At 40.5% G+C, this 15276-nt stretch overlaps 1 protein-coding gene across 1 annotated transcript in view; it reads left to right on the top strand.

Annotated features, from left to right (window-relative positions):
- LOC142956396 (dual specificity calcium/calmodulin-dependent 3',5'-cyclic nucleotide phosphodiesterase 1A-like) overlaps positions 1–15276 on the top strand; it is a 75350-nt gene that overhangs the window by 11800 nt on the left and 48274 nt on the right. The window contains exons 2-3 of the mRNA XM_076097958.1: positions 2372–2422; positions 3257–3422. Of these exons, the coding sequence (XP_075954073.1) occupies positions 2372–2422; positions 3257–3422 (217 nt within the window). The remainder of the gene's footprint in view (positions 1–2371; positions 2423–3256; positions 3423–15276) is intronic.

Raw genomic sequence — 15276 nt, 5'->3', positions numbered from 1 at the left:
TCTACAAACATACACATGCAGCTTTAATATTGCAAATGGCCTTTTCTAAGTCTTTTATTCCGCATTAAAACCTGCATGCCCTTTAAAAGAGCATGGCTGTCCAGTATCGTGAGGTGGTATGGCAACCCGCCTCCACAGCACAAGTTAGCACAATGAGATGTTAATTTTAAGACTAGCGTCATGGATGTAGAACTGCAGACTATAGAACAACCTCAAGCTTAGCTGAAGGTCAGTCTTATATGCTCCTATGCTGCCTGTAAAGCTTCAGTCGCGGGCACAAATGGGAAAAATGCAATCTCCACATGGAACTCAATAGACTGCAGATCACAAGGACATAACTAGGAGTATTACAGATACTGGAACACGAATTGGAGGTGGGTGGGAGAGTACAGATGATGTCAATTACAGTAACAGAATATTAAAGCATTTTGTCACAAAATGTCCGGAATAAAGAAGACCTGGAGTGAATAGAATTAAATGAATTAGTCTTTATTTAAAGACAACTGTGAGTTTCTGGTGGGCCAATTTAAAAAATGATTCGGGGGAAATGATGACTCAAGGCAGCTCTTTCATCTCAGAGATCTGTGGGGTGGAATTATATTTTCTTTCTTATGATCCTCAGGGTCGGCATCAGTCTCGGGGTCGACAAAGGCCAGAATAATGTCACACGACCCGTCTGGGAAAAGCCTGGACATCCGCAGGTTGTGGAACGAAGCTTTGAGCATGCAGATGTTCGTCTTAACCCTGGAGTTAGTCCTACAGTGGGCCGAGGCTGAGGGTCACAATCGCGGTAGCGGTGCTCTCTGCCGCCAACTAGTAAAGCATCAAACATTACATACAGGTCATGTTTCTCGACGTGAGCTCAATCACATGATTTCTTGAATGTTCAGAGTCGTAGTAATTAGTTCTCGTCTTTTGTGAAGTGAAGCTTTTTACAAGACGACGATAATCGTCTGCTGTAGAATGACTTCCTTTCACAAGTCACCTTCATTTATTTTGATTGGTATGCAGCCAATTACACCGGGAAACCCTGCAATTTAATTAACTGATCAGATGGGAAAAGCCATCACATTGAATAATTTCTTGTTAAAACCTTGAAAACCTTTGACCTCTTTAGAATTCTTGATTTCATGAGCCTCGCAGGTTTAAGTCCAGGAAAAAAAAATAGGGCAACGCATTAAAACCTTTACTTATTTGAATGTTGTTAAAATACATGATTGCCATTAAATACATTTAAATATTCCCAAAATACTCGATAGAGCACAATAAAACACCATAAATAATTGGTAGTTCATCACCCTCTCTCAACCTAAACATTTGCAAATTATTTGAGCCTCATTGTTGATTCTTTGATCATATACGTATACCTGTAACTGATATAATAATTTAAAAAACCTAACTGAAAAAGCACATTTAATAGATATAATGTGAATAATCAATTTTACAGGCAAGCATTATGACAGCTGAGGAGAATTAGGTTGATAGATCATTTTGAGATCCAGAGCCAGAAAATCTTTCATTGTGCAATATAGTGGAGTTCTGGTTGATGGGCTGACTGAGTAGTCAAGATTTCAGATTTAACATCATGGCACAAAATAGCCGTTAAGAGTTTCCAACTGTTTGTGAAAAACGTTTATTCACATTCTGTTGTCAGAGGGAAGTTTCTGTCTTCAGCATCTTGTGGCTTATTGGGGAACTGCATCTTGAGGCTCGTTGGCCTCAACAACAACTATGAAATTCCAAACATTGGCTGCAACAGTGAAAGTGTTCACCTCTTCAGGCATGCAGTGTTGAACAATACTGTCATACCTGTACCATACTTTAACCTGTTCAATGAATAAAGTCTTGTCTTTCTGCTCTCATATCAGCGTGAGTTGTTTTGGCTCTCAACAACACTGCTAGATGTGTGTATATATATTTCACCAACTCTAGTGTGCAGTGTTCAGTGGGCAGAGACTCCGGCAGGGCACCGGTCTCTGGAGTCATAGTCACTAACACACTCTTCAGGGCACCGGTCTCTGGTGTCATAGTCACTATCACACTCTTCAGGGCACCGGTCTCCGGAGTCATAGTCACTATCACACTCTTTAGGGCAATTCTTGGGTTTAAGAATCAGAAATGACCTCCCTGACTGTGTGAATTACACATCTGCACAAGAATCCCTTCTGTTTAATCTCAAACTAGCAAAAATAGGCAAGGTGTGGAGAGGATAATTAAAATATAGAACAAGTGTGTATAACAGCAGAACAGAAGTCACAGATGGATTTAAAGTCATCGGTAACAACTTAAGAGTTTCACATCAGCATGTATGTTCATAACCCACATTTTCTGGCATTACCTGATTCTTTTCCATCTGTTTTTCTTCCTCCAGTGGCGAATGAAGATGGGGAGAGCTCCGCCAGACCACAGGCTAATTTTTCACGTAAGTGTTCTCTGAATTAGTCATACTTTATTATTAGTCAATTCACTAAATTCATTGATTTCAATTCATCACTTTTTTGTCATATCAAAGTATTAAAGGATCAGTTTCACTCGAGTTAATGAGATGTTAGCTGCTGAGACTTTTGACTACGTCAGTAAAATTGAGGTGTTACTGAAGCAGAAAAACAAAAATCAGTTTTGAATCTTGCTAACAAGATTATCTGGAACACATTTTTCTTTTACAAACAATGATCTCATTTTCTGACTGACTGTTTATATTGGAAAACTGATTTATACCAAAAATAAAGAACCCCCTCCCAGCATTGTTGGATTAAATCTGTTTAGTGATGAATTAATTCTCATCTTTTCAGTATATTCCAAGTGGTCCTCTCTGTTGTCCTGAAAAATAAAAATACAACATTATCACACATTTACTTTAAATGACACCATAACATCTTTGTAATGAGAATGAGAATTTGGTGATTTAAAAATGGTTTATGAGCTGATAAATGTTGATAAGTTATCAATTAATGTAGACATTATAAAGTATAAATAGTCTACTACTTGTGATAGAAGTACTACATGTCGTGTGTAGTAAGTTCATAAGATACACTGGCATTGACAACATACATCCACATGGTGGCAGCATGACAAAGGGGTTCAATTCTCTTCCTGCCTTTTGCTGAGATCCTGAAAGCCGTCGAACAGAGATTTAACAATTCTGCTTTTTGTTACATTATACATACAAACCAGGTAAACGAATGAAAGTTGAATTCATGGCCCTATACAAAATAACTGTTACACCACTAAGGCTTTTTTTTTTTTTTTTTTGCAGGCTCAAAGTCCCAGAGTGCTTTGTGGAACGCCATCACAGCGGGGATGGGCATCAAAGGCAAAGAGCAGAAGGCCCCCCTAAATGACCTACGGAGTCCTGAAGAGATTCTGGCCGACGATCTTCCTGCCGCAGACGAGCCAGATGCCACAGAGAAAACGGCCATCAGGTTTGCTGCTGTCAGGCTGCTTTAGCAACAAATGTATCATGAATAATAAATAATTTATTTTTGTTAATTATCATGGATTAAATCCTGTGTCAGGCTGCAGTGGGACATCGACAGCCATGTCCAGCTCATTGTCCGACACAGGTGTAATTTGCATACAGTCGATATTCCTTTTAGCATATAGGAGAGGAAACAAGGCAGCGTCCACCAACAGGCATCGCTCTGCAACGTGTATTCATTTGCTATTCTTGGACTCTGATTCATGTGAACTTGATTATTAAGTTGGCAAGGTTTAAAGTAGGCCCTCTGCTTGCTTTCTATGAATAGAATAATCTTCTTTCTGACATTTAACATTCTGCATACACACACACAGACACACACACACACACACATACACACACACACACAGTGCTAATTGTTATGTATGGCTGCTGACCTCAAGGGACGTGGGCAAGATTGATTCCACCTTGATAACAACGACTTCAAACCACCATTAACATAATTTGTTGTCACTTTTAGAATATTGAACGTCTTTTAACGCCTGATTCCAATTAACCTTGCCGGCTCTGGAGACTGTTACAAATGCTGCAGGTGGTGAGAAGTGAGCATTTTGTAAGAGGATACAAAAAATGCACCAAATGCGATCGTATGCAAAATAGACAAGGAGTTATGGCAAGCCGATTTGGAGACTGCTTTTTTTCTGTTTGTACAGCAAGCATTCACAGAGATGTATAATTCATGGAGTGTTTGGTATGAAATTGAGGAACTCTTATTTGACTATTGTCGTATTTTCTTTCTGTACTTCTCTGCAAAGTCTCACTGCAGTAACACATGCCTCTTCTCTGGTGCTTCTTCATGCTATCTCAAATTACTGCGCTGTTGTTCTCTACCATAGTCTTCCCCAGAACGCAGGCCCTTTTTTTTTCCAGAGTAGCCTACATGGTGACAAGGAGGAAGTGATTTTCCACTTGACTGGACTCAGCTTGTTCCTTCATTTAAAAGCTACAGCCTAGATTTGAAAGAAAAACATAGTCAGCGCAGAGCAGCTAAAAGCACTCTCACCTACCTTAGAGGAAAGAGTCCATTTGTCCATAGAGACAGTGACTTATTTCAGTGTCAAAGGCCCATATTAAGACATAGCTTAAGCTTTAATAAGGGTGGATAACAAATGCCAAGCACAAGCCAAGTGCTGCTAAATCTTTGGCTGAACAATTTGCATTTGTCGCCTGGCCTGAAAGGGAATGATTAATTTCAGGAGCACAAACAGTTTATATAAAACAAAAATATGTCAAAGAAACCTGCCAATTTGTTGTTTATTAAAGTAATTTAAATGGTGAAATAGCCTAGTGATTTACCAGCAAATGTGGCCTCTAGAAAAGAGCGTATAGTTTTGCTTTTTTATTTGGTTGCATCCATTCCATATGATTCACACTGAACAGACAGACATCTTCATATTTACATCTTTGTCTGGGAAATCCCACTAAAGTCAGGGCAAATCTTTGGCTAGGCCAACCGTGGGTAATAGAAGGCAAACCCACAGGGAGTACAGAGATGTACAACCCAATGACAGATTTTGGCACAAGGTGATTAAATGGCCGAGGAACTAGCAGTAATCCATAATATGATGTAACCACCGTGTCACCTCCGAGGGCAGAGCTGGCTGCTGTCCTCCAGGTGACGATAATGAGATTTTATTGGAGAAGGCAGAGGGATCGCGTGAAGTGTAGCAGGCATGATGGGAGTGTGTGATTCCGAGGACAGCAGTCATTAACTGGGGATGAATGAAAGTAAAGTCAGCTGAGGCTGATGTGAATATGACAACATTTTGAACATTTTGGTTTTTGTAACCATTGCACTATTTTGTTCCACAGCTCTTTTCCCTACAAGTATCCTAATGGATCATTTTAGCATTTTGCTGGATGCAGTTTTCCACTTTACAAAGCTGCTTGATTATCTTTTTACCTTTTTTCTCCATCTATTTTCAGACCAGCAGAATCGCTGGCTAACACTTAGCATATGCTACACATAGCAGCTGCTGAAATGTTGCTGTAACAACACAATTGAGTGAATGCTTAGGCACACAGTGAGGGACAGAAAACAATATGGAGCCATTAGTGTAGAAACACACACTGACTCATCGGTGTGGCTGGTGTCATGCTGTTGTTTCTGCTCATTAGGGATGCAATATGCATTTTTAAGCACTTGCTAGCTACTGAATATGGGGTTTTCACACAGAGGATGAAACCGTTGGTTTCTTTGAACGGCTTTAGCAGACAGGTTGTGTCATTGTTTACCCCGAAATCCAGTCACTCACAATTTGCCACTTGTAGCCGACTGTATGTTTGATTGATTCATTTTTGTTTCCATTTCAAATTGCAGTTTTTGTGCTTTTTGTGGAAAACACAAAAAGCACAAAAAGCCATTAGGGCTGTTTCCATTCTTGTCCCAAGAGAAAAATGAATGTGAAAGGTTTTGGGTAAAGCACAAGTTATTGCTCATTAGTCAAAATCCCCATTTTATTAAAAATCTAATTGCCAATTTATTCCACGCAAGTACATGTTCCATTGTGACTTGAGGCTAGGAACCAGCATCCATTATTTAATTTGATAACCATTTGACCATGGTAGAACTTGCAACAGTGTGATCAACATGTCATGTAATAATATGTAGTGATATTATTATTTGGAATGCAAAGCTCATAGTGAAAAAAGAACAAGTCAGTAATTAATCCATAATATCTTATTGATGAACGATTGATGGAGACCAAATGCATTAACATATCTGTAATGTGTCGCTTGGTATGCCAGAAAGAATATAAGAATAAGTCTATTTTAAGATACGTTCATAATTTTTAAATTCGAAAAAGTAAACAACACAATAGCCAAATGCTACAAAGTGCAACGGAAACAGATTCAGCAAATGGCCCAATGAAGCATGTGACTATTTTCCTTCATTTGAGGTTTAACTGGACTTATTTCAATTACATCATCTCATTGTGTCTTCTTCTTCTTGCATTTTGAGTACAAAACATCCTTTATTTAAATTGAGCATTCATTCACTCACCACATTTGTACTCTTTTCTTCGTACACAGTAGCAACACAGCTATCACACAAATAGACATTTGGTAACCGGAATCCTCACAGACACACTTAAATGCACAGTCATGCACACATGCAGCTGAAACTCAGACCCTCTTCTGTGGTCAGCTGTGTGATTGTGATTGACTGTGTGATTTATCTACTGGATAATTGGATGCGTGTGCCGCTGTGGACTTTACAGTGGATGAAGGCAGCTGTCTCCATTGTGGCAGCCCACAGTTTTGGAGGCTGACCCGCAGGTTCAGAGACCCCCACTGACATCCCCCTGTGCAGAAACAACCTCCATCACTAGCCCCACTAGCCGGCTAATGAGCCTCCGACCGGCCATTAGCCAGGCAAATGGCAGAGCTATTCATCAAAATGATGGAGGCGCGACCTCACAGTTATGATGTTAAAGAGCTGTATCACTGCTGTCTGCCACATGACGCTACGTCTTTCTGGATTGGGTTTTTATACACATTATTCTCTGTACTGTCTAAGAAAGGCAGTGTTTTAAGCAACAGACACAAATAGAAATTGTACCTGTGCCAATGACATCCAAAGTTCAGAGTTGCCTTAAAGCATGAGCTTATGTTAGCTAGATATACAGTGTATATTAATGGCAAGACTTTTGCTTTGATCAATATCTTTATTCCCTCGCGTGCAGCCTTCAACCTTTCACTAATAAAAATACTTTTTTGGTTATTGATTGAAGTATAGATCAATGGAGGCTCTTGGGGTTTTTTCCCAAATATGTTTCAATCAAACATGAGTTGTAATGTATTATTATTTACATGTAGAAAGATGAATGAAATTATATCATAGATCATTTCAGAAATAAAATCAATTTGGAAAGTCCTAACAAAGATGAGATCAATATCAAATATTATAAAATATAATTTTTCTGTCGAACTAGAGGCTTAAACAGTCTATGGTATTCACTTGGCTCACATAACAGCTTTTAAATACTATGTGAATTGCATGAGAATTGTTTACCCATGACGTGACTACTCATGTCTTTGTAGGCTTTGCACATATCTCATTGTGGGATTAATATAACGGGATCACAGCAGTTACAGGCTTGAGGCTCTAAAGAGGGCAGCAGAGTGTTTTGGTGTGCGCAGCATACATTTGCCACTTTGAGCTGTGTCAATTGCAGTGAGTGTGGCGTTTCCTTAGTCTTGACCCTGAAGTGAACTCTTAAACAGAAAATCATAATTTTTTTTTTGGAGTTCATAATTATTATTGCTGGCGGCAGAGACACAAGTTAGAATGAGATTCAAATGTAGATATGAGCACTTGTATCCACAAACACTGGTTTTGAATAGCTTTTGAAGACATTTCATGAAAACCGATAATGTTAATTTTCTTCACAATTGAACCTTTGTTTGAAGACAACATTGTCATCTATGGGTTGGGAAATGTTTACAGATTTTGGGTTATAAAACCCTTTTCGAAACTCAACAACATAAAAAAGAACTTGCCAGTAAAGCTAAATAAAGAGATATTTTGATATTCAATTCAATACAACTTTATTTATCTCTGTAAGGGCACTTGTATGCAGCAGTCACCCAGATAAACAGCTTCACACACAGTAGATGGGAAGAAAGAAAATACTGTTAATCACAAACCTAAAAACATCAAAGGCCATGAATTAAAAAAACTAAGTTGATATATAATATCAATATCTTATTATTATTATTAATCATAATCATAATCACAGTCATAAAACATGCATTGATAATTAACTATGAATATCTAAACAATCTAAAAAGATCCTGACAGTGACTGAAAAAACTCTGTTACTGCCAAATGCAACATCCAACGGCGTGGCCATTTATACCTGTAAGCTGCTTTTAGCACTTTGTTTGGGTTATCCAGTCTGTATTTAGATATACTGTTGCCTCCCAACGGCTCTCACTAACACCCTCCTGTAACCCGTACAGTCTGTGCAGGTATAGCTCAGACTGTCCAGTGTAAATGATTGATAGCATAAGAAAAACAGTGGCAGACAGTTGAGTGTTTAGAAAGCCACAGTGACAGATGCTGTGCACCAAACCAGAGCTGAAATGTAAGTAAAGTTGACATGATTTTATCAGGTGGACAGACACAAAAAGTAGTAGTAATGTAACGTAATGTTGGCCATTAATACACACTTAGTAAGCCATTAGTATATCAGGCTTCAGTTCCTGTCAGGTAAACACGAAGGGGTCTGCTGCCATGCTAGCAGCTGTGAGGCTGAACTTAAACAAAGCAGTGCTTTGAGCTAAATGCTATCGTGACTGACATAGTCACAATTTGGAATCTTGACCTGCTGGTGTCACTGGACGAAATGTCAGGCGATCGTGACAATCTACCTGACGGAGAATGAATAACGTCCACAGAGATTTTTCAATGTATCAAAAACATGGTGGACCGACCAACAGACCATCTATACAGCTCGCAGCTAGTGTGGCTAACAATCACTTTAATGCCACTGAAAAGTGAATACGAATAATGTTTAGCCTGAAAGTTTTCTTCCTTGTGTTCTCATGACACATATTTCAGTCCAACATATGTGCTGGAAAATAATCCTTATGTTACGGTAAAACAACTGAATTAATGCTGTGGTTTGTACCTTTGTCTCTACCAAGAAAGCCTATTCTCATGTTAACCGTCATCGCGCTACTCAAATGCTCGAGCCTGATTGCCTCCCTCTTCACCTCGGTTCTCATTTGTTGTATGATCACCTTTGACCTATCGGAATATCTCTTGGGGATGAAGTAATAGGACGTTTCTTTTCCGGGGTATTTTTCCCACCTCCATCACTCTGCAAATAAATATAACTGTATAGCTGGGTGCCCTCAATTTCTCCCGCCCATCCTTCCATCTCCACAACATCCAATCCAGAAGGAGAAATTAAGTATAGATGGAAAAACATACTGTATTTCGTGATGGATGATCTTCACCAAAATGTGGTCATTACCGCAAAGGCGATTGCTATTTTGATACATAGATATCCTTATCGACTTGCCTGGAAATGTAAATGAGATCTGAATTTTTCATGTTCCTCCAAATGGCCGGGGCTGCTAATGTCTTGATTTCAATGTGTGAGCTTCGAGGGAGCCCGAACACGGTGACAAGAAAACCTTAGCAGAGTGGAATTTCCAGCAAGTCTCTCTGTCATAGTCATACGAATAATTAACTCTCCCAAGACTTGATGCATTAGGTCTTTTTTTGTGAGCAGTCGATGTGATAGTAATTCATCAGGGACATATTTTGATGATCATTATGTGAGGGGACGCAATCCGTTTTTGCTCTTGTGTTGTTTCCATCAGTCTTGAATATGAATAAAACGGGGGCTACATTTGTGAAACCCATTCAGACATATTATAGTTGTGAAGGCAAAGCTTTTACTCACATTCTGCTATATTCGCTTCTCATCCTTTGAACTCAGTTTGAATTATTTGACTACGTGAAGAATGTTGCATTGCTCTGTGACGTCTATCTGTTAGAATATGTCCTTCAGACTGCTAATGCCTCAGATTCCTCAGCAACAACAACGTATCATTTAGGAATGAAAAGCAAGCAAAAGACCTCCACGTATTCTTAATATTTCATTGCATGCTCGCATGAACATTGTTGTGTTGACCCTCTCACCAGCCAGTGATCCAAACTAGCCACATTGCCACACTTCGCAAGGTGTTTCATTCATCAGTTGGCAATGCAATTTAAATATTCTCTGAGATTTCCTGAGTGCAAAGGCTGGGGGGCCACATCTCTCAACAAGACTTGATCCTGCTATTTCATGCATCAGAGACCTTCTTTTTTTGTAGTGAATGTAGGATGCTATGAATGTTTTCTGTTTAACCCTTAATAGTGTATTGTTCTGGGATAATCAAACATCTTGTAATGAAAATTGTTGAATGGGACAGAGAGGTCCACATCAGAAGCAATGAGTAATACCTACCTATTGTATAGTACATTAAGACTCTCAGGTCAAATATATATTCTGTTGCAGAGCAACTTTATATTTTATGTTAACCCTGCTGAGTCAACACACATGACATGATGCACTCTTTCCTCCTCTTTTGTGTCCTTTGTTTGGGGATGTGGGATGTGGGCGTTGTGGGAGGGGTTACAGATGCTTGTTGACCGTCCAACGCACTTTAGTTGAAGCACACTTACACCTTAACCAATCATTAACCATAACTTATTTGCCATAATTAAATTTTTTTCTGAACTGTAGCCATGTAGTTAAAATTTGATATTGTAGAAAGTACATTTTTGTCATGTAAAAAAAAAAAAAAAGCAACTTTGTCATGCTAAATCATTCTATACTGACGCTATTGTGTGGAGGTGGTGGAGGTAATTGGAAAATGTACCTTTATTGAGCACATTTCTTCTTCTCTGTGTGCTCAATAAAGACCATCGGATTCTCGCAAACGTCTAATCAAGAGTCGGTTAGCTTCTACCTACTTCTTCTTCAGTCAGCACTTTCTGTGTATTCTTAATTCATCTGCGTAAACAGCTTAAATTGACCTTCTTAGTCGTTGCAGGGCTTTTGACAGGACCTTTCTCACCAGGCTCAACCTTGTTCAATGTCACATTTACACACACAGAGGACACGGGCCAGCGGGTCCCTGGGGTGGTAACCCGTGAACAGCAAACAGTGAAATGTGAAACTACTGTTGTGGATTCCCCTCAAGATGACCTGACAACTCTGGCTGTGGCTTGAGATCTCCCGGGGCCCGGCATACATACCTCCAGTAAAACTGAGAAAAACACAGCGATGAAGAGTGGATTGAAGAAAGGCAGCCAGAAAGAGAAAGAAACTGAAAGCCAAAGATAGAGGGAGAAAGAGACACAGATAAGTGTGCCTTTGAAGAGAACATCAGCAGGCTTCATGGCACTCAGGCAGACCTCTCTCCTCCCTCCTCACAGAGGACCCATCTCAGCAGATGAAAGCAGGAGCCTCTTTGAGGTGGCGCCCTTGCATTATCCCTGCATCCTGCATCAAGTAATTGAAAGACCTAAGAGTATGGTAGGGGGCTCGAAGAAAGGGGGGTCTGGGGGCTGAGTCATCCCTGCAAGTTTTGGACTTGCAGAAAATGAGAAGACTAATTGGTTTTTACTAGACGTCCATTGAGCAAGGAGCTATAAGAAGGAGAAGGAGAGAAAGCAGCTGAAAGGGCTCAAAAAGTTGTAGGTGCTTTCACACAATATATTTCTAACATACAATGTAGCATATACAGTGCCTTGCATAAGTATTCACCCCCCTTGGACTTTTCTACATTTTGTCATGGTATAACCACAGATTGATGAATCATGAATCAGCATTCACACTAATAAATGAGAACATTATAAAATAAATTGTTCAGACAAGCAAAAGAGTACTCAGCACCTACGGTATTTGGTATTCAATAACTAACACAGCTTTCATTCTGGATTGGAGATAACACATAAGATTTGCAGGACCTGTTGCATTGTGATGGCTTATACGGCTGCCGGTATCATAAAACCGTCTTAAATTTGAAACTGGCCCGTTAACTCCCACATTATCTGACCAAATGAGGCAGAAAGGACATTTTGGCCTATAAAGCTGTGGAGGACATGCTGTATCTGCGTAGTTTAGAGAGAGCTAGAGACAGAGACAAATATTATATCTCGGGGGGGATTGAATATGGGATGGTCCTGAATGAGCTCAATGGATCAGAGTAATCTCAGTCAAATCACTGTCAATGCACTGTCTGCATGCTATTTAATCCTCTCTGGCATGACATTTAATATGTTGCACAGCAAATGTATTATGATGAATACATGTTCATCACTTTGAATGTTGATACACAGCTGTGGAAGTCTGCATTTGCCCCATGACATTTACCTTTAAATTCCTGGTGAAATAAGCACACGTATGTGAAAGTGTTTATGAACGAGAAGGAAAAGCTGTGTCCGTTTTGCAGCGTCTTGACAGGAAATGGTCCCTTTTCAAATCTTTTCTTTGAGCAGATATTTGCTTCCAGTACTTCAGGTCACTCACATCTTCCTCATCTCCTCCCCTAAAGGTCTCTCCCTCTTGTTCCTTTCCATCCCCACTCCTTGTTCTCCCTCACTCCCTCTGGTTTTTAATTTTTCCAATGGATGAAACAGGACATGGTTTCTCATTATCAACCAGACTCCTCCCTCTCTTTGACTGGTGGTGTTTCTCCCCCCTCCCTCTCGCGTGGAGAGCTCGGCTGTGAGCGTTAATCCCGGATTGTGCTGCCCTGTCGTCTGCATCCCGTTGTTGCTGGGAGAGCATGGCATGGCTCCAGGACCCCTGTGCTCACACAGGGGAGAAGTGAACGAATGAGAGAGAGGCAAGAGAGAGAGAGAGAGAGAGAGGCAAGAGAGGGAAAGAGGTACTGTTTCACGACTGTCACAGCTGCTTGAGCACTGCATTGCACTGAGTGTTGCTGAGTTTTAGTCACACACACTCTCTCACATAAACAAGGGAGAAAAGAGACAAAAAGGAAGGATGACGTCCGGTTCGTCGCAGCTGTGGGTGCAAATGTGAGTGAAGAAAGAGGAAACCTCGGTCACGTCCTGGGTTCCAACACATTGCAAACTCTCTCTGCTCGGCGCTGCGTCTTCCTCGCCGCTCACACTTAAGAGGGATTAAACTTTTGTGTGTGTTTGATCTCTTGTTGGTACATCGGGAACTCTTTGAGACTCTAACATGGAGTCTCCCACCAAAGAGATCGAGGAGTTTGAAAGCACGTCCCTGAAGTACCTGCAGCCGGAACAGATTGAGAAGATTTGGCTCAGGCTCCGTGGACTGTGAGTATATCCACTTTTACTGTTTTCAACAAGTGTGTGTGTGTGTGTGTGCGTGTGTGTGTGTGTGTGAAGTAATGCTGTGTATGGCTCTGTGTGAGGGAAATTTACACGTGAGTTTAAAATTGATTTGTAACAGCTTAATCACAGAAGGATACAGCAAAAATACTTGTGTCATAATAAAAGCTACAGCATGTGTAGCTTGCGTTGCGTTTGTGTGTGTGTGTGTGTGTGTGTGTGTATGACAGAGAGAGTTTAAGTATGTGAGAGAGAGAAAGGATTGTTTGAGTGAAAACCTAAAAACAGAGAGAGAGAGAGAGAGATAGAGAGAGAGAGAGAGACTGGAATTATTCAAGTCAAATAGCTCTGAGCTATACCTCCTTTGAACTATTTTGAATTACTTGTTTACATTATTGCACAGCAAGGAGGAAAGGAAAGTATGTTATAGCTGAAGTGTTTACTGAGGGAGGGTTTCTCACAATTGCACCCTTATTACATGTTTATTTAAGTAAATTAAAGTACTTTTTTTTACTCCCATGCATCATCATCTTTTTATGTTTCTTCATGCTGCTTGCCGTTTTAACACCTGGTGCCCATGTAGAGTTATGATGCTACAATACTTGAATGACTGAATGTGCGTATTGTTGGTTGAAGTTGGGGCTAATTCTATATTTTTCTCAATTTATTTTGTTTGTCCTCTTTGTCCGCTCACGTATTTTTGCCAATCTTATGCACCCACACTATTTGTCTTTAAATAATACAAAAGCCTCCTCAAGCCTCACATTTCTCATTTCTACCAGTTTCCTTTTTTAAAACCCTCCACACTATAATATTCCTTTCTCACATCCACCAACCAATCAACACCTCTATGACCTTTGGATCTTTGAATAGAGCCCCGCACATCGTATACGCAAGTTGAAGTGGGAATCTTCTCTTTTTCATTTTCAGTTCTCCTCCTTCTTACTCAGCAGGGGGAGGAGACGGCAGTGTTGCTAGGAGGGTTGTGTTAAGGAAAAAAATCTTTCATGTTACCGCTGGAGGTCTGAATGAAATGCAGTTTCCTTCTGCACCACGGACGACAACTGAGTGAATGAACCGTTTCATGGGACTGCAGTTCGTCTATCTGCCTTCCTCCTTTCCCCTCTCACATCACTCTATTTTTTTTTGTTATTTTCATGTTATGCATTTCTATTGTTCCATGATTAGTCATTGTTTCTCCCTCTCTCTCCTGTGTCAGAAGCCCGATATGTGGGTCCCTCTACCATCTCCCGCTGCCACATTCAGTTTCCTCGGATGACTTCATTGTCTTTTCATTTTGTCATTGTCATAAATTCCCCATCACAACCATTTGTCTTTTGGGATATTTGATGGATAGTGAGTCAGATGAATGTTACGGTGGCCCGGCCTTTTTCCGTTTTTTTCTTCCTTTTCTCATCACGACAAGGCTGCGGTCTGCTCAGAGCTCTGAGGGCTCCTGTTGCGTGTCAGAGATCACATTAGCCTTTAATCTCACAAAGAGCCTCCATCAGAAGAGAGGGAGCTCCGACTGACAGCCAGCCCCCACAGATGTTGACTCGTCACAGTGTGTGTTGTGTGTTTAAGAGGGAGGGATGGACAGTAGGCAGTGCATGGTTGCCTATCTGTGATCGGGAAAGGTTGACTGTGCATGTGGTTGTGTGGATGATATAGATTGGATGCGTATTTAGCGGTTTGGTGACATTTACTGTATGTGCTTCCAGCTCATCCTTGCAGATTTGTTTGGCAGCTGTATGATATGTGTGTTTGTGTGTGTGTGCTGGATGGCTATCACAGCTCTCTCTCTCTGGCACAGTGTGCTCCACAGAGTACACCAATCATCCATGGATAGAATGAGAGAGAGAGCATTTGCTTTGGACAGTTTTCCTGCTCTGCTCAACCTTGAATGACGCAGTCTAAAGCCTGGGGACATCCACTGATCAAGGCATGAACAGCGTCTTGTGTTTTA

The sequence above is a fragment of the Anarhichas minor genome, unplaced genomic scaffold, assembly GCF_050575085.1.
Source record: "Anarhichas minor isolate MPS153535 unplaced genomic scaffold, ASM5057508v1 ptg000024l, whole genome shotgun sequence".
In the NCBI taxonomy this organism is placed as follows: Eukaryota; Metazoa; Chordata; class Actinopteri; order Perciformes; family Anarhichadidae; genus Anarhichas; species Anarhichas minor.
The sequence above is the reverse complement of the archived record's forward strand: the minus strand, read 5'-3'. Positions and strand labels throughout refer to the sequence as shown.